The sequence below is a fragment of the Macaca nemestrina genome, chromosome 5, assembly GCF_043159975.1.
Source record: "Macaca nemestrina isolate mMacNem1 chromosome 5, mMacNem.hap1, whole genome shotgun sequence".
Lineage (NCBI taxonomy): Eukaryota > Metazoa > Chordata > Mammalia > Primates > Cercopithecidae > Macaca > Macaca nemestrina.
In genome coordinates, this window is record NC_092129.1 from 172,990,220 (window position 1) to 173,010,609 (window position 20,390).

Genomic DNA, 20,390 nt, shown 5'->3' on the forward strand with positions numbered 1-20,390 from the left:
ATTAAGAAATATGTACCGGGGCCGGGCGCGGTGGCTCAAGCCTGTAATCCCAGCACTTTGGGAGGCCGAGACGGGTGGATCACAAGGTCAGGAGATCGAGACCATCCTGGCTAACACAGTGAAACCCCGTCTCTACTAAAAAATACAAAAAACTAGCCGGGCGAGCTGGCGGGCGCCTGTGGTCCCAGCTACTCGGGAGGCTGAGGCAGGAGAATGGCGTGAACCCGGGAGGCGGAGCTTGCAGTGAGCTGAGATCAGGCCACTGCACTCCAGCCTGGGCGACAGAGCGAGACTCCGTCTCAAAAAAAAAAAAAAAAAAAAAAAGAAATATGTACCATGGTAAGTGTGTTGTGAGGTGCACGAAGAGAACAGAGTTCTAAACAAAGGATTTTATAGATCTTCATATTGGCATCAGTGATGTTTCTTTACCCTCCCTAAGTGAGAGGCTAAGAGCTAACTAGTATGCTTTTAGGTGTATTTCACAAGTTAAATAGAGTATTTCTTAAAATTACATAGAATAAGACATGCTTAAAGCATAAATGTCAATAAATAATGCCAACATATATACCTCTACAAAGGTTAACCTGTATTAATTTGGGCATGACCCTTGTAGATTTCGGGGGGAGAGTTACATCAGCCATCAATTCTTTAATAGTGACATAACAGGAAGCTCACCAGCTACTTTAAGCTTTCCAGCAACTATTATCTAAACCTTAGGTATCCACCATAAAACAGAATCCATAGTTCAAAACATTAGACTATGAAAAATCTATATTTAAATATCCTCCCAGTACCAAAATGTTTTGGGGGCATATTTTTTTCTAATAATCATTTTAAGATGATATTTAGCTAGTAGGAAGCATTAAAATTAATGCTTGAAACCGTCACTGTTTTGTTATGCCCTAGAGTCACATAAAAATAGAAAATTGTATCTAATAAAGAAATGAAGACAGAAAGACTGTGCCTCGCTCTCAGCAGCTAGGAAATCTTCCCCTAGCAAACACATAAAACTAAAGTAATGTTCTGTGAATTCCCTTTTAGTATCTCCAAGAGCTACAATATAGCAAAGAAGTGTTCATCACAAATATTGGGACAGAGCCAGTGAACTGTTAAACAAAACTCTAAGCAAGAAGTATGAGGTATCAAACATAATAACACACCATAAAATAGAGGTTAAATATTTTGTGATGACTAGTCCTTAATAAAGGTTAAAAAAAAACATAAAAAGAACTTGGATTAATCAAATAAGTTGGCTTTGCATTTCATTCTTGTACAAAGCAGGTAACACTAAACAGGAAGGCTGTTTAATTCACATCTCTCCTCCCTGGTAAACACTCAGTCCAGAGTTCAGTTAAGACAAACATGGAAACCTGGCAAGAGAGTCATTTTACAGCTAAGCGGGTATTTTCACCCACTACTCTTTTCCTCAATACGCATTACCTTTGAGGTCTTGTCAATGAATTGTTGTTTGTGAAGAAGTGTTTTTCTCCACAACACATTCCTTTAGCATAAAGTCCTCCTATACAAAGGGAGTAACTAATCCCACTCTTCCTAAAGTAGAAGATAGTTCTTAGATTCCTAAGTTACTACTCTAAAATATCGAATAGGTAAAGTTACCTGCCCCCGCCCCCCGCCCCAGAAATGTGTTTCACACAGGATAACAAGTTTAACATTATGAGTCAGAATCAAATTCCTCAATAAATAACTGCTATCTTAAAAAGAAAAATAAATTTACAAGCTACCATTTTTAATTTAACCTAAGATACTACCAATTGTTAAGATGCACCATATGTATCACTAAGAAAAAACACTGCCCATTAAACTATGACACAATGCTTTCGTATCACAGAAAACATTTATTTTATATTTATTGAAACAGCACTTTGAGTTAAACAGATTTTTATCACATCAATCTTGTGCATATGTAAAGAAAATGTGTGAAATAAATTGGTTAAGTTATAATTATAACTTCATATTCTGAATCCAACTCCTCTGAATCACTTTTCAAACCACAGTCATTGATGTCTGCGTTTTTCCACATAACGTCTCTCCCGGTGTTGTCAAGAGTACTGGTTATGCAGCACTTCTTGAAAGAGTGCTCCAACACTGTCTTCTGTTTAATGGCAGTGGGGAGCTTGGGACAAAATGATGTTTGATGCCTTAACGACAGTCCTGCTCGGCGCATGAATCGGTCACACCAGCCTCTTGTGGCTTTGAATTTTGTTTCATCAATTCCCAGGGTTTTGGCAATTTCGCCTGCCTTCAATTGCATTGCTTGGCGTGTGATAGGCAATCCTTTTGCACGTGTCTCACTGACGAAATGTAGTACAGCTTCGTCTACTTGTGGGTATCTACCTTTCTTAGGTCCCGTAAAACATTTTGTTGTTGCTTTGCAGGAAAATATGGAATTGCGATCATTTCTCCAGCGACGAATATTTGCTTCACTAATATCAAATGTACGCCCCGCTGCTCTGTTTCCATGCTTTTCTGCATACACAATAACTTTTCGTTTCAATGCTGAATCATAGTGTAATCTTTTTGAAGACATTTTAAAATGTCAGTTAAACCTGACACATTTGATACCAACAAAACACATGTTGGTTAAAGGGATGACACGATGACAAGCTGTAAATTCGCACATGCACACAGTAGGAGAATTACATGACTATCACCTGGTTGACAGTAATGAGATGCATCCCAATTTCAGACAAGTTAAAGTGGGAAGAAAAATGTACATTTTAGGGCTAACAAAACATGTTTTTTCAAGCCTTTAATGTTTACCAGATCTGCAGCAGTGCAAGAAAATAAGCCCAAAAGCCAAGGAATAAGAGTATAAGTAGAAAGCTAGTGAAATAAAAGATTATCTTTAAGATGAAATAGTCCAATTTGGTTTTAATTCCCTTTATTTTTATATGGCTTACATGTAAATCTTTTTTAAAATTGGACATAAAATCCAATACAAATGTTCTTCAGTCATTAGTAACTTTCAAAGCCAAGTCACTAAAAGACAGAAGTTGGCAACTGCCTTTTCATCCTTCACGAGTACACGACTATGTCTGGGGTCTGTGGCCTTCATCAGCAGGTGCCCTCCTTTGGCGAGCAGATCTGATTCTGTGTGGAGAGGAGGAAGTGTCTTCTTCAGTTTCAGACCCTGAAGGCTCATGATCTCCCTCTTGGGATCCTGTGTCTCCCACCAGTTCCCGGAGAAACTTGAATTTTGATAAAAAAAGATGCCATACAAAATACCAACCTATAGAGAAAGACAAAAACATTAAGAAAAGTTATTACACACAATGTTATCAATTCAGAATGTTACAGTTAATGGGGAGGTATATTACAAAATAATATATAAAAATATACATAATTACAAATATATAATGATATAACAAACATTTTTTTGTATGAGGAATAAGGATAAACTCTGGGATTACAGTAATGGCAAAAACAGTCTCTACCCTCATAGAATCTAGAATTCGGGCTGAGTCCATCTACAGTAAAATCAAAATGAGTTTATGATATCTAAGTAAAAGTGTTACTTATATTAAAATCAAATTTTTGAGAGCATTTTTCTGGGAAAGAAAATTCACTTTGCCATTTACTTGGACTTTCATATCTCGGTGCTATTTATTTACTAAAAGCAAGTTTGTTTCAATCAGAATCTATATGGCCTTAAATAGCAGGACTTAACAGCACTATGATGAAAACTACTCAGGACCAAGCTATCCATAAGTTTCTGGAAATAATTTTCAAAGAAAATATGTTTTCTTAAATTATATGATGAAAGACTAAAGCCACAGCACCAATATCTTAGATTCAAGGTGTTTAAAACACAGATTTTAAAAATACAATATTTTCATGTCAATGTCATTAGAAAGTATGACTAATTCTCTTTTAACAAAAAAAAAAAAACAAGTCTTGTTTTTGCAAGGAGTAGTAAGGTTTTTAAATGTTCACTAATAAGGAACAAACAATCAATAAAGGAACACACAGGTGAAAACCTCTGAACCTATGCTTGGTTGCTCTAAAATGTTAAGAGCATAAAATAAACTAAATTAACCATCCTAACAAGGTTTTTCACGTTCATGTGTTTTCTTGATGCTGTCTACTTTAAAGACTCCGGCTGCATAGAATAGAAATGAAACATAGCATATAGCATATTTTGTGAAAACAAAATAAAACCAGCTTTTCTTGCCCAGTGTTAATCCAGGCCAAGATAAATGGATACACAAGGGGAGTTTCTAATTTTACTTGTTTTTTTCTTACAATCTCTGGAAAAAAATTACTATAAACCCCTTGACACTAAAGACAAACTTCAGAGATTTAATCAATTTCTCAAGTTTTTGCTTTAAGCTTGGGTGCTGAGTGTTACCTGAACCAAACCATAAATATTTTCTGGTCAACTGTGTGTTTGAGTAAAGCACCCAACTTTGTAAAATATTATTTTAATGATATTCCAAATTAGCATCTTCTCTCTTTACCCAAAATTCTGTGTAAAACAGGCAGAGCAAATTAGTGGAAAGAACACTGAGGAAGGAGTCAGGAGTTCCAGTTCTGACAGAAGATTCACAAAGCTACAGTGAGGAATTGAATGAGAAGGTCTCAAAAGGGCTGAGGTACCTGGCATTAGGCATTTTCTAAAATGCTCAATTTGGTTGTCCTTAGGCAGTGGAATCTGAGGTAACTTTTGTTGGGTTTTTAAATTGAGATGTAATTCACATACCATAAAATTCATCCTTTTAAAGTATACAATTCAGTGTTTTTTAGTATATCCACAAGATTGTACAACCATCACCACTACTGAAGTCCAAAATGTTTTCATCAACCCCAACAGAAACCTCATACCCATTAACAGTCACTCCCCATCCCTGCTCCTACTAGCCCCTGGCAACCACTAATCTACTTTCTGTCTCTATGGATTTGCCTATTCTGAACATGTCATGTTAATGGAATCATACAATATGTGGCCTCTGTGTCTGGTTTTTCAAACTCAGCCCATGTTCCCAACGTGTGTCCACTGTGTTGTAAGCATCAGCACTTCATTTCTTTTTATGGTTGAATAATATTCCATTTTATGTACATATTACATTCTGTTTAAGGATTTATCAATTGATAGACATTTAGAAGTTTCTACTTTTGGCTATTATAGGAAACAAAGTTGCCACTTTTTGACTGCAATGAATATTTGTGTACAAGTTTCTCCATGGACCTATGTTCTCATTTATCTTGGGTGTATCTATCTAGAAGGGAATTGCTGGGTCATATGGTAACTCTGTGTTTAAACACTTGGAAACTGCAAAGCAGCTACAACACTTTACATTCCCACCTGCAATGTATGAGGTTCCAATTTCTCTACATCCTCACCAACACTTTTTATTGTCCATCTTTTTTATTATAGGACTCCTAGCAGGCATGACGGTATATCATGAAGCTTTGATTTGCATTTCCCTCATGACTAATGATGTTCGGTATCTTTTCATGTTCTTATTAGCCATCTATTATCTACTTTGGAGAAATATCTATTCATTTCTTTTGCCCAGTTTTTACATTTAGTTGCTTTTTATTATTGAGTTGTAAGAGTTCTTAGTATATTCTAGATATTAGATGCTTATCAGGTATATGATTTGCAAATATTTTCTCCCATTCTGTGGGCCGGCTTTTCACTATCTTGAAAAAGTCCTTTGAAGCACAAAAGTTTTTAAGGAAGCCTAATGCATCATTTTTTCCTTTGTTTGCTTGTACTTTGAATGGCATATCTAGGAAACCACTGACCAATCCTACATCATGAAGATTTACATCTATGTAGTTCTTCTAAGAGTTTATAGTTTTGCTCTTAGATGTAAGTATTTAATCCACTTTTGTTAATTTTGGTGTAAGAAAGGGGTCCAAATTCATCCTTTTGCATGCGGAAATCAAGCTGTTCCAGGATCATTTGTTGAGAAGATTATTTTCCTCCACCATTACATTATATTGGCACCTTTGTCAAAAAACAATTGGTCATAAATGTTACAGTTTATTTCTGGATTCTCAATTCCATCCCATTAACCTGTATATGCCTATCATTATTCTAGTCCCATACCATGTTGGTTACAGTAGCTTTATATTAAGTTTAAAAATCAGGAAATTTGAGTCCATCAACGTTCCTTTTCAAGACTGTTTTGACTATTCTGAGTCATTTCCATGGGAATTTTAGAATCATTTTGTCGATGTAAGTTTTTTTTTTAAAAAAAAAGGCACCAAGAATTTTGATAGGGACTGCATTTAATCTGTAGATCAATTTGGACACCTACCTTGTTTTTTTAAAAAAAATATATTTCTCTGTACTTACCAAATTTTTCCACAATGAACACACATGGCTTTGGTAATTGGGATAAATAAGAAAGAAACCGGTAAGTACATCATGAATACTCTGTAGACTTATATTTTGTAAATACCTCAATGCCATTAATTAGCCTAAATTAACAAGGTCAGTTGACTTCAACAGATACCAAGGAAAACTTCTCTTAACTCTTAGGTTAGACTCGAAAATATAACCTAAAAGCTAAAAGAACTCACTTGATCAGGGTTTTGTGCTAAACAGATAATACAGTGGTAAATTTACTATCAGAAAATTATAATCTTGCTAAAAACTGATGCTCTTGATTTTATTAAAGCCAAAGATTCCAACAGTGGCTACAATGTATAAAATGACCATAAAGAAGAGAGAGGAAATCCTTTGCCTGGAAAGACTATGATAAAAGGCCTCACCATTGGGGTTCCCACCATAAAGTACTATAGTGCTCTTGGGATGGTTAAGAAAGAGTAAGTCTCTCAGCATGGAAATCTACAAGATAAGGAACTAAGGACCACTGTAGCTTTCAGAGGCTTGGGATAGAAGAGCATTCAGCTAGATCACAGACTCTTCCCAATTTTAGTAAGAGGAATCAAAAAATTTTTTTTGGTAATCACTGTCAGCAACCAATGTAAGGGATTCAATCTCAAGTCAAAATTCAGAACCAGAATGTGGTGTCAATGAGAAAAATTCCAGAGTTTGGAGAAGCAAGTTATGGCTACTATGTCCACTCACCACTCCCCTCCCCACCCTGGCCAGCTGAACCACTCCAACTCCATACTGCTGTAATTTTTATCCTCAAATCTGGAGAGAGGTAAGCTTGAACAGTATGCATTTTTCTCCCAATTCTGTCTGGGTATAGGCTGTGTGAGGGCTGGGGGGAAACATGCAGTAGTGACACTGTTTCTCACAAAACACTGTGAGGTATGGAATTCCCCTAATATAACTATGGAGTTCATCTATTGGGCAGCCAAAAAGAACAAACGCCCAGTTGTTTTGTTTTTCTTACAATGACTACTGTAATGATAGGTTGGGAGTACAAAGGAAAGAGATAAATTGTAGTTTAGATAAGAACTGCAGTAAATTCACTAAACTGAGGAAAGTTCAACAAGTTGTCCTCCAAGCAAAATGACTAAGTTCTTACAGAGGTGTAATTCTGGGGAGAGACAGGAGGAGGACAGGAAGGGGGGTGTTTCCATATCATAATACTTAGGACTAGTAAGATCTGATGCTTCTACCATAGGCTGTTTATCAAAGAGTGTTCATAGTCTGAACAAAGGATGAGACTAAAAATGCTGGGTAGTTTGAATGGGAAAACAACACATGACACATCTGTTTTGAGGAAAAAAACCATTATTAAAGCCCCAATGAATATATAACAGGAAAAGTATGACTGAGCAAAGAATAAACTAAAAGAGGTATTACTGTGCCAGATACAACTGCCAATAAGCTATTCAACTGCTATGTTAGACATGACAATACTAATAACTAGGAGGAATCACACTACCTGACTTAAAAATATACCACAAACTATAGTAACCAACACATCATGGTACTAACATAAAAACAGACACATAGACAAATGGAACAGAATAGAGAATCCAGAAATAAATCCATGTATTAACAGCCAACTGATTTGACACACCCACCAAGAACATTCAAGTTCCTCAAAAAACTAAAAATAGATTTACCATATGATCCAACAATGCTCCTGTTGGTTTATATATCCAAAAGAAAGGAAATCGGTATATTCAAGAGATATTTGCATACATGCTCATGTTTATTGCAGAACTATTCACAACAGCAAAATACGAAATCAACCTAAGTGCCAGCAATGGATAAATGGATAAAGAAAATGTGGCACAGATACACAACAGAATACTATGCCGCCATAAAGAATGTGTCCTGTCATTTGCAGCAACATGGTTGGAGCTGGAGGTTATTATGTTAAGTGAAATAAGTCAGACACAGAAAGACAAATATCACATCATCTCACTCATACGTGGCAGCTAAAAACGATCTTACAGAGCTAGAGTGATGGTTATTGGAGTCCGGGAAGTGTTGAGGTGGGGAAGGGATGAAGAGAGGTTGATTAGTGGGTACAAAAATACAATTAGAGAGGAGGAAGGAAGAGCAAGATGGCCAAACAGAAGCCTCTAGTGACCAACGTCCCTGTAGCAATGCCAAACTGAACAACTATCCACACAAACAAGCACCTTCATAAAAATCAAAAATCAGGTGAATGATCACAGTACCTGGTTTTAACATCATATTAATAAAAGAGGTACTGAAGAGGAAAGATAGTCTCGAAATGCCTACGCTACCCTCCCTCCTCTGTCAGCAGCAGTCACATGGCATGGAAAGAGAATCTGTATGCCTGGGGGAGGGAGAGCACGGTGATTATGGGACTCTGTCCTGTCACAGGAGAAAGCAAGACAGGACAGAACTCAGTCTGCACCCACATAGGGAGCAGTTAGACCAGTCCTAACCATAGGGGAATTGCCCACCCCAGCAACTGGAACCTGAGTTCCAGCAAGCCCTACCACCCTGGGCTAAAGTGCTCTGGGGACCTCAATAAACTTGAAAAGGAGTCTAAGTCACAAGGACTAAAATTCCTGGACAAGTCCTGGTGCTGTGCTGGGAGCCAGTGGACTTAGGGAGCACATGACCTAGTGAGACACCACCTGGGGCAACCAAAGGAGTGCTTGCATTACCACCCCTCAACCACAAGCAGTACAGCTCGCAGGTCTGGGGGCGACTTCTTCCCTCTGTCTGAGGAGAGAGGAGAGGAGAGAGTAAAGAGGACTTGGTCTTACAACTTGGTTATCAGCTTAGCCATACTAGAACAGGGTACCAAGCAGAGTCGTGAGATTGCCATTCCGGGCCCTGGCTCCCAGCTGACATGTCCAGATACACCCTGGGCCAGATGGGAATCTGCTGCCTTGAATGGAAGGACCTGCTCCTAGCAGGATTCACTGCCTGCTTAGTACACAGCCCCTGGAACCTAAATAGTCAACAGTGGTAGCCAAACAGTACTTACTGAGGGCCTTGAGTGAGACTCAGAGCCATGTTGGCCTCAGATGTGACCCAGCACATTCTGAGCTGTGGTGGCTATGGGGAGAAACTCTTACTCAAGGAAAGGAGAGAAAAGAGTGAAGAGAACTTTGTCTTGCAGCTTGGGTACCAGCTCGGCTACAGTGGGACAGAACACTAAGCAGCCTCCTGGTGTCCTCAGTTCCAGGTCTTGGCTCCTAGATGGCATTTCTGGACCTGCCCTGGGCCAGAGGGAAGTCCACTGTCCTGAAGGAGAGACTAAGTCATGATAGCATTCACCACAAGCTAACTAAGTGATATGGTTTGGCTGTGTCCCCACCCAAATCTCACCACAAGCTAACTGAGTGACATAGTTTGGCTGTGTCCCCACACAAATCTCTTTTGGAATTGTACTCCCATAATTGCCACATGTTGTGGGAGGGACCCAGTGGGAGATAACTGAATCATAGGGGGCAGTTTCCTCCATACTGTTCTCCTGGTAGTGAATAAGTCTCACGAGATCTGACGGTTTTATCAGGGGTTTCCACTTTTGTGTCTTCCTCATTCTCTCTTTGGCTGCTGCCATCCATGTAAGATGGGATTTGCTCCTTCTTGCCTTCCGCCATAATTGTGAGGCTTCCCTAGCCACATGGAACTGTAAATCCAATTAAACCTCTTTATTTTGTAAATTGCCCAATCTCAGGTATGTCTTTATCAGCAGCATGAAAGGGGACTAATACACTGAGCCTCAAGTGAACACTGGTGGTTGGAAGACAGTAGTCCCTGTGGGCCTAGGGCAGTTGTGGCCACAAGGAAACAGTTCTCTGAGGAAAGGGAAGACTGGGAGGGGTTTTGTCTTGCAGCTTCAGTGCCAGCTTAGCTGCAGTAGAACAGAGAGCACCAGGTAAATCTGTAAGTTTCCCAACTCCTGGCCCTGGCTCCCAGACAGCTAGCGGGGAACTCACCCCACCCTAATGGGAAGGAGACAAGCCTGACTGGATTCATCACCTGCTGACTGTAGAGCCCTTGGGTTTTGAGGAAACGTAAGTGGTAGCCAGGCAGTGGTCACCATGAACCTCAATCAAGACCCACTGTTATGCTGGCTTCAAGTCTGACTCAGCACAGTCCCAGCTGTGGTGGCCACAGGGGTGACTGTGTTACCCCTTCCCCAGCTCCAGGCAGCTCAGCACAGACAGAGATTCCATTTATTTTGGGAAAAGTAAGGGAAAAGAACAAGAGTTTCTGCTTGCTAACCCAGAGAATTCTTCTGGATCTTACCCAAGACAACCAAGGTGGTGCCTCTACAAGTCTGTAAGAGCCACAGCATAACTGGGCTTGGGATGCCTCCTAATGCAGACATGGCTACAGTGAACAAAGACTTAGATCACAATGCCCAAGTCCCTTCAAATACTTGGAAAGCATTCCCAAGAAGGATAGGTACAAAGAGGCCCAGATTGTGAAGACTACAATAAACACCTAACTCTGCAATGCCCAGACACCAATAAACATTCAGAAGCATCAAGACCATCCAGGAAAACACGACCTCACCAAATGAACTCATTAAGGAACCAGAGACCACTCCCAGAGATATGTGACCTTTCAGAGAGAGGATTCAAAATAGCTGTTTTGAGGAGGCTCAACAAAATTAAAGATAACAGAATGAATTTGAATCCTATCAGATAAATTTAACAAAAAGATTGAAATAATTTTTTAAAATCAAGAAGAAATTCTGGAGCTAAAAACTTCAACTGAAATACTGAAGAATGCATCAGAGCCTCTCAACAGCAGAACTGATCAAGCAGAAGAAAATCAGTGACCTTGAAGACAGGCTATTTTAAAATACGCAGCCAGGGCTGGGCGCCATGGCTCGCGCCTATAATCTCAGCACTTTGGGAGGCCGAGGCAGGCGGATCACGAGGCCAGAAGTTCGAGACCAGCCTGGCCAACATAGTGAAACCCCATCTCTACTAAAAATACAAAAATTAGCTGGGCATGGTGGCGTGCACCTGTAGTCCCAGCTACTCGGGAGGCTGAGGCAGGACAATCGCTTGAACGCGGGAGGCGGAGGTTGTGGTGAGCCAAGATTGCGCCACTACGCCAGCCAGGGCAACAGGGCGAGACTCCATCTCAAAATAAATAAAATAAATGAAAATATGCAGTCAGAGGAGACAAAAGAAAAAAGAAGTACATCTACAAGATCTAGAGAACAGCCTCAGAAGGGCTAATCTAAGAATTATAGGCCTTAAAGAGGAGGTAGAGAGAGAGATTAGGGTACAAAGTTATTTAAAGAGATAACAGAGAACTTCTCAAACCTAGAGAAAGGTATCAATACTCAAGTACAAGAAAGTTACAGAACACCAAGCAGATTTAACCCAAAGAAGACTACCTCAAGGCATTTTTTTTTTTTTTTTTTTTTTTTGGAGACGGAGTCTCGCTCTGTCGCCCAGGCTGGAGTGCAGTGGCCGGATCTCAGCTCACTGCAAGCTCCGCCTCCCGGGTTTACGCCATTCTCCTGCCTCAGCCTCCCGAGTAGCTGGGACTACAGGCGCCCGCCACCTCGCCTGGCTAGTTTTTTTTTTGTATTTTTTAGTAGAGACGGGGTTTCACCATGTTAGCCAGGATGGTCTCGATCTCCTGACCTCGTGATCCGCCCGTCTCGGCCTCCCAAAGTGCTGGGATTACAGGCTTGAGCCACCGCACCCGGCCACCTCAAGGCATTTAATAATCAAACTCCCAAAGGTAAAGGACAAAGAAAGGATACTGAAGGCAGCAAGAGAAAAGAAACAAATAAGATACTCAGAAGCTTGAACATGTCTGGCAGTCAACCTCTCAGTGGAAACCCCAGGAGAAAGTGGCAAGGCATTTTTTTTTTTTTTTTTTTTTTTAACAACAGGGTCTCACTCTGTCACCCAGGCTGGAGTCTGGATTGCAATGGCATGATCTCAGCTCACTGCAACCTCTACTTCCCAGGTTCAAGCAATTATCCTGCTTCAGCCTCCCAGGTGGCTGAGATTACAGGTGTGCACTATCACGCCCAGCTAATTTTTGTATTTTTAGTAGACACGGGGTTTCACCATGTTGGCCAGGCTGGTCTCAAACTCCTTACTTCAAGGGATCCACCCGCCTTGGCCTCCCAAAGTGCTGGAATTACAAGCGTGAGCCACCACACCAGGCTTTTTTTTTTTTTTTTTTTTTTAAAGATAGAGTCTCACTCTGTTGCCCAGACTGGAGTGCAGTAGCACTATCTCGGCTCACTGCAACCTCTGTCTACCGGGTTCAGGTGATTCCCCTGCATCAGCCTCCCAAGTAGCTGGCATTACAGGTGCACGCCACCATGCCCAGTTGATTTTTGTATTTTTAGTAGAGATGGGGTTTTGCCACATTGGCCAGGCCGGTTTCAAACTCCTGACCTCAGGTGATCCACCAGCCTCGGCCTCCCAAAATGCTGGGATTACAGGCATGAGCTACCATGCCTGGCCATGGCATGACATATTTAAAGTGCTGAAGGGAAAAAAAAAATATCCTAGAACAGTATATTAAGCAAAAATATCCTTCAAACATGAAGGAGAAATTAAGACTTTCCCGCTAGGGGATTTCGTCAACACCAAACCTGTCCTACAAGAAGTGCTAAAGGGAGTTCTTCAACCTGAAAGAAAAGGACATTACTGATAAGAAATCACCTGAAGGTATAAAACTGGTTGGCCTCTTGAATGGTGCTGGGGAAACTGGATATCCATATGCAAAAGAATGAAACTAGACTCCTATCTCTCACCATATACAAAAATCAAATCAAAACGGCTTAAGACTTACATTTAAGACCTCAAATTATGAAACTACTATAAGAAAACACTGAGGAAACTCTCTGGGACACTGGTCTAAGCAAAGATTTCTTCAGTGATACCTCAAAAGCACAACCAACCAAAGCAAAAATGGGCAAATGGGATCCCATCAAGTTTAAAAGCTTCTGTGCAGCAAAGGAAACAACCAATAAAATGAAGAGACAACCGACAGAATAGGAGAAAATATATGCAAACTATCCATCTGACAAGGGATTAATAACTACAACATATAAAGAGCTCAAACAACTCTATAGGAAAAAAATGTAATAATTCAATTAAAAATGGGCAAAAGATCTGAATAGACATTTCTCAGAAGAAGACATGCAAATGGCAAACAGGTATATAAAAAGGTGCTCAACATCCCTGATCATCAGAGAAATGCAAAACGGAACTACAATGAGATATCATCTCACCTAGTTAAAATGGCTTTTATCCAAAAGATAGACAATAATGAATGCTGGGTGAGAATGTGGAGAAAAAAGGAACCCTTGTACAATGCTGGTGGAAACACTGTGTACCTAAGTTAGTAATACCACTATGGAGAACAATTTGGAGGTTCCTTTAAAAATCTAAAAATAAAACTACCATATGATCCAGCAATCCCACTGCTAGGTATTTCCCCACCTACCCCCCTAAAAAAAGGAAATCAATATACTGAAGAGATACCTACATTCCCATGTTTACTGCAGTGCTATTCACAATAGTCAAGATTTGGAAGCAACCTAGGTGTCCATCAACAGACAAATGGATTTTTAAAATGTGGTACATATACACAATGGAATACTATCCAGGCATAGAAAAGAATGAGATCCTGTCACTTGCAATAACATGGATGAAACTGGAGGATGTTAAATGACAAAAGCCAAGCACGGAAAGACAAACTTTGTATGTTCTCACTTATTTGTAGAAGTTAAGAATTAAAACAACTGAACTTACAGAAAGTATAATGATAGTTCCCAGAGGCTGGGAAGGGTATTGAAGGGGCAGGGAGTGGGAACGGTTAATGGGTACAAAAACATATTGGTATAGAATGAGTAAGATCTAGTATTTGACAGCACATCGGGGTGATCACAGTCAACAATAACTTACTGTATATTTATAAAAATAACTAAAAGAATTGTAGCACAAAGGATAAATGTATGAAGTAGTGAACACCCCATTTATCCTTATGTGATTATTATGCATTGCATGCTCATATCAAAATATCTCATGTACTCCCTATATATACCTACTATGTACCCACAAAAATTAAAAATACATACAATAATTTATTGTATATTTTAAAATAGCAAGATTTGAAATGTTCCCAACATAAAGAAATGGTAAATGTTTGAGTTGATGGATATGCTAAATACCTTGCTTTGATCATGGTACATTATATTTATGTATTGAAATATATTTACTCCATAAATATGTATGATTATTATGTAACAATAAAAATAATAATAGCTAACTTTTAAAACTCTGAGACAAGAACTGTAAGAAAATGCTTTGCACATATCATCTAATGGCCAAATTGTTATTCAGTTGAACTAAACCGTTGTGTCACACACTTCTGGTATGCCACACTCCTTGCTGCTAACAGGGCTCAAATCTATTCAGCTATGGTATTTGTAATCATCTTATGACAAATGTAACATGAAATAGAAAGTCACATACATAGTTCATCTCTTGTTATTTTAATAAAGCAGCTTTTAGTTCAAGTTAGAGAATCCCAAAGACAGCTTAAACAAAAAGGGAATTTACTAAAAGCTACAGAGGTGGGTGTCTCAGAGAGCATGGGAGGAAGCGCCCTTACGAGGGACGAGAACTAGGAGAAGGTTCTCACGAACTGAGGTCATTTGCTCAGCATGATCTGTTTCTCTCTGCATACTGGCTCCATTTTCCTCTATGCTTCTCTCTGTAGATTGCTCCTCCTCCCCCCAGCTTTCTAAAACACAAACTTAGAAAAAACACAACGTAGAATCTCTGAGTTCAAGCATTAGCCCCAGGAGCAGGTACAGTGAACATGAATATAGGGCCCATCCCTGAGAGGACATGGGTGTTTTTAATTTTTATTTATTGTAGAGATAGGGTCTTGCTTTGTTGCCCAGGCTGGTCTCAAACTCCCGGTTCAAGTGATCCTCCCGCCTTGGCCTCTCAACGTGCTGGGATTACAGGTGTGAGCTGCCACGCCCAGCTCACATGGTGATTTTTGAGATTAAAGGGGAGTGGAGGGAATAGTCTGGGAAAAGATGCCCAGTAATATCTTGATATCTCCTCCACCTTTACTAGACAATAGGCTCTTGGAGGATGGCCTCTATCATGGGAGCCACCCCGTCTCAAAAAAAAAAAAAAAAAAAAACCAGGCAGGCAATAATATTTTGTTAGATAATGTCTAACCAAAACCTTCAATCTTCTTGGAATCTGCCCCAATTCCTTTAAAACACAGGCCTGACCTTTGATAAAGGTCCACATTGCAAAAAGTCCTCCACCTCTAGAGCAGAGGAACTACTTAGTCAGGGGAAGGTGGGCTCGCAAGAGGATAGGCCTAAACTTTGGTCCACACTGCAAAAAGCCCTCCACCTCTAGGGCAGAGGAACTACTCAGAGTCGGGGCAAGGTAGGGTCACAAGAGGACAGGAGTCGTATTTTCCCTTTTAGGGAAAAGAACACCTATAAAAGTAAGGCGAATTCAAAATTATTATCCAGTGCAATGATTCGAGTTAAAGGTATGTGATTACCACACTGCACCCTTCACAAGAGGGATCATACATACTTCGAAATCCGCTGAGGAGTTTTTAGAAAATGCAGATTGCCAAGAGCTCATCCCAGATATCCCAAAATCAGTCTCCAGGGATTGTGCTGATTCATGTTTTTAAGCTCCCTAGATGATTCTGACACACATGCAGCCTTGGAAAAGACAAAAAGAAGTGAAAAAGAAGCATGAGTGCTGCTGCCAATCAATTGTGGAGACTGGCCAAGGAAAAGAAGAAAAAGATTAGCAGTGGGGTGTACATGGGGGATAGACAGAACAACAGTTGACCAGAGAACCTGAGAAGACTATACTTGAGAAAACACAGCTTAATGCAAAATCAGTATTTACTAGTGAGACAGTGTAGGTATGTATGTAAGGGGAGCAACAAAGAAACTGGCCAGACATTGCTGATAAGTGGAGCAATGCTGCAGGAGGACCATGGATATGATGACCGACATAATGGATAGTCAGTAGTGGACATAAAGAATGACTGTATCTTGCTCCAAGTGGAACTGTATTATGTCTAGTTAATAGAATGGTTTAATACAGCACTTATGCATTCAGAACTCATTCTCTTGTAAACAATGAGTGGAAGAGAAGACAAGTGGAAAGTTATGTAATAGAAAATAAAGCATCACTCTTTACATGATATTGGTAAGAGAGCACCAAATACCAAGAGAGGGGTGTGTATGCAGGTGTGTGTGTTGGGAGGGGGAGAGGCACCTGTATAACCATAAATATAGACCAACCTAATCTGGACTCGGGGCCCTAGTGACTAACTTCTCCCAGGTGTGCATATGTATTTTGGGGGAGAGGGGAATGAAGGAAGCAAAACCACTAAAACCCAGGCAGCCTTTTTCTGAAAAAGACTTACCAATTGCACCCTGCATGCCTACAGCGGACTTCTTACAGAAGTATAGCTTATACAATTCCTCCCACCCAGACCCAAAAGGCACATAGCAGAAACTTCTTAACACTTATTCTATGGGCATGGGTCTAGAACCATGTCCTGGGATTTAGTAAGACACAAACAGTAGAGTGAGAAGAAAGGAGAGGTGAGGGGCAAAGGACAGTCCATAATACACTGACTGTTAAAATGAGCTTTGCAGTTTTTCAGCTTAAAAGGAAGTTTATGTCTTGCTTCAGTCTGGCATTGTATGCCAGAATAACTAGTAAGCAAAAGAGGGTGTGTATTCTGAGATAAGCAAAAGAGTACTCACTTCTGTGTGCCAATAACTAAGCATTTGTTCAAATGATGAATTTCATTAAACACACTGTAAATTGTTTTCTATGTAAGATAAACATGCTGGCAGCAGAAGGGTTGTGATAGATGAACTTGAGTGATGAACCATCACCATCAACACACCACAAACCCAGGGGAGAAGTGTAATTTCACCTTCAATTATACAGTTATCAGTTCACAAAGTGCTTTTACATTCAATCATTGTGCTTGTACACAATCCATCTGAATGAGACCAGCAATCATTATTCCCATTTTCTAAATAAGAAAATAAAGGCACACAGTGACTCATGACATTTGAAGACAGCCAGCTACATAAGACACAGCAATGAATCTTAACAGTGTATCAAACTTCTCAGATTTTCATGGTGACAGTATGACTAAAACACAAAGCACTATCTAGAGAATGAGAATACCATTTTGCTACTTGCTATAGTCTGAATGTTTGTGTGCCCCCAAAATTCATATATTGAAATTTAATCCCCAATGTGATAGCATTTGCAGGTGAAGCCTCTGGGAGGTGATTAGGCCATAGGGTGGAGACTCATGAGTGGGATTAATGCATTTATTAAAATAACACCCCAGAGAGCTCCCTCACTCCTTCCCCTTCTGCCATGTTTGGACACAGTGAGAAAAGACATCTATGAACCAGGAAGCAGGCCCTCACCAGACACTAAATCTGCCAGTACCTTGACCTTGGATTTTCCAGCCCTCTAGAACCATGAGAAATAAACTTTCGTTGTTTATAAGCTACCCAGTCTATAGTATTTTTGTTACAGCAGCCCAAACAGACTAAGACACACTACCCAAGGTATTTTCAGTCCAAAAGCCCAGGTGCGGTATAACCACAAATTCTTGTATTTGTAAATTGTGGAATCATTCCAATGGAGTTATATAATCTCACCTTCATGATACTATCTAAGTAGCTAGTTGACTGGCTCAATACAGATTTCACATTTATAAAAAGCTCTTTTCCACGTTCAATCTTATTACTTTATTTCCATTTTACTCTGAAGGCAGCAAAGGCTCATCTGTGAGATAGTATGTCCAAGTCCTAAATGCAGACTAAACCAAGTAAGCCAAGCTCTTCTAATTCTTAAAATTCTCCCTCTACTGCACACCCCTTTCTCAATGACACACTAGGCAATGCTAGAAGTTAAGCCCCTGGAGTTGCCACTACCAAATCAACACAAATTTGAGCCATAGTACCTAACAAATCCAAAGCCTTTCTATCCAATAATCATAAGACATTTCAAGTTGCCTTTTAAAATCTCTTCTCTCTTTCTGTTCTCTTCTTCTGGTGATCACAACACTGCCATGGATCCAAATATCATCGTTATTACAGATGATGAGGACCAAATTTTCATCCACACTTTCCACTTTCCTGAACCTCAAGAGGGAATTTCTACCTGGCTAGTTTGAAGACATCTCAAAAACAGCGAGTGAGTGAGAGATTGAGAGAGGCTGAGAGAGAGAGAGCACACGCACATGTGTCTGCTGTCTGTCTCCATCCAACAGCTCTTTGGGGGAACTATATTCTCTCCCCATCTCTATGGCAGAAAAGAGTTCCTCTTCAGCATTTTGTTCCCACTTTATCTTATCCCAGTGCTGCAGATTTTATTTTAATGAACCCTCTCACATCTGTCTCCTTCTCTACATTCCTAGCGCCATTCTCTATCCTAGATCACATCCTTGTATCTATCAACTGGATTGTCACCATAATTTCTTATATCTCAGAGGCATGTTAGACCACAATGTTCTTCCATGAATCCTAAAACTCAATGACTTATTTCTGACTTTGGCAAGTTAACCTCTACGTGCCTCAGTTTCCTGTTCTATAAAATGTGAATAACAGCACCCATTCTCAAAGAGTATGCGGTAATTAAAAGTTAATACATGTAACAAGCTAAAATGAATGCCTAAAACATAATACTCATCAAATATTAGCACTGTTACCATCTCATAGGCTCCAACCTCCTCCCCTCTAAGGCAAACAATACAGACATGAGACTACTACCGCTGTAACTGAGAATTTTAAGCATTACTAATATATAATTTTTAGATTATTGTACAATACTATTACTTCAATATAACCTGTTTTGGGTAATTGCTTCAGCACCTCATGCTCACTTCCATCATCCATACTACTGATCACCTTCCCTATGAGACACAAGTTTCTTAAGGAAAGGAAATGTATGCTTTAATCAGTTTTCCAGTGTGCTCACTATGCCTTAAAACAGCACCTGGCACAAAGTAGATACTCAAAACAAATCAACTTTTATTCTCCCTGTCCCAATCCCACCCCCAAAACTACCAAGATTTAATTAATTTGACCAATTGATCCATTACAGAGTTCAATGTTTGCTCTGAAGAGTCCTACTATATAATATAGTAGCTACTGTATGGCAAAAGCTGCTGGTGCCCTTTCACAAAAGTACCAAGCAACCCTCAACCAAACTGATCTGAGATATATAGAACATTTCAATCAATAGCAGAAAAAACATTCTTTTCAATTATATATGCGATGTTCACAAAGACAAACCATATACTGGCCAGGGGTGGTGGTTCATGCCTGTAATCCCACCACTTTAGAGGGCTGAGGTGGGCAGATGACTTGAGTTCAGGAGTTCGAGACCAGCCTGGCTAACATGGTGAAACTCCATCTCTATTAAAAACACAAAAATTTGCCGGGCGTGCAATCCCAGCCACTTGCGAGGCTGAGGCACAAGAATTGCTTGAACCCGGGAGGCGGAGATTGCAGTGAGCAGAGATCTTGTGACTGCACTCCAGTTGGGTGACAGAGAGAGACCGTCTTAAAAAGAAAAAAAGAAAAAAAGAAAAAAAAAAAGATAAACCATATTCTATCATAAAATAAGTCCCATTAAATGTAAAAGTAAACCCTCCTAAATTTTATCATACAAAATACATTTGTGACCATAAAAAAGTCAAATTAGAAACTGAAAACAAAATATCTGGAAAAGAAAAAATAGTCAAAATTTAACAACATACTTCTAAATAAGCCATGGTGCCAGGGAGAAATCACAAGTGAAATTAGAAAATATTTTGAATTGAATAAAAATTTAAAAGTCAAAATCAATACTTAGAAACAATTATTAAATGTCAGCCTGGCACGGTGGCTCACGCCTGTAATCCCAACACCTTGGGAGGCCAAGGCAGGCGGATCAGGAGGTCAAGAGATCGATACCATCCTGGC

The 20,390-nt window shown here is 39.8% G+C and overlaps 1 protein-coding gene across 1 annotated transcript in view; it reads right to left on the reverse strand.

The window, feature by feature from the left end:
• Positions 1 to 1,836: 1,836 nt before the first annotated feature.
• The window catches only part of LOC105482423 (small integral membrane protein 13), a 41,163-nt gene continuing 22,609 nt past the window's right edge, over positions 1,837 to 20,390 (reverse strand). The window contains exon 2 of the mRNA XM_011742515.2: positions 1,837 to 3,250. Within this exon, the coding sequence (XP_011740817.1) occupies positions 3,051 to 3,250 (200 nt within the window). The 3' untranslated portion in view covers positions 1,837 to 3,050. The remainder of the gene's footprint in view (positions 3,251 to 20,390) is intronic.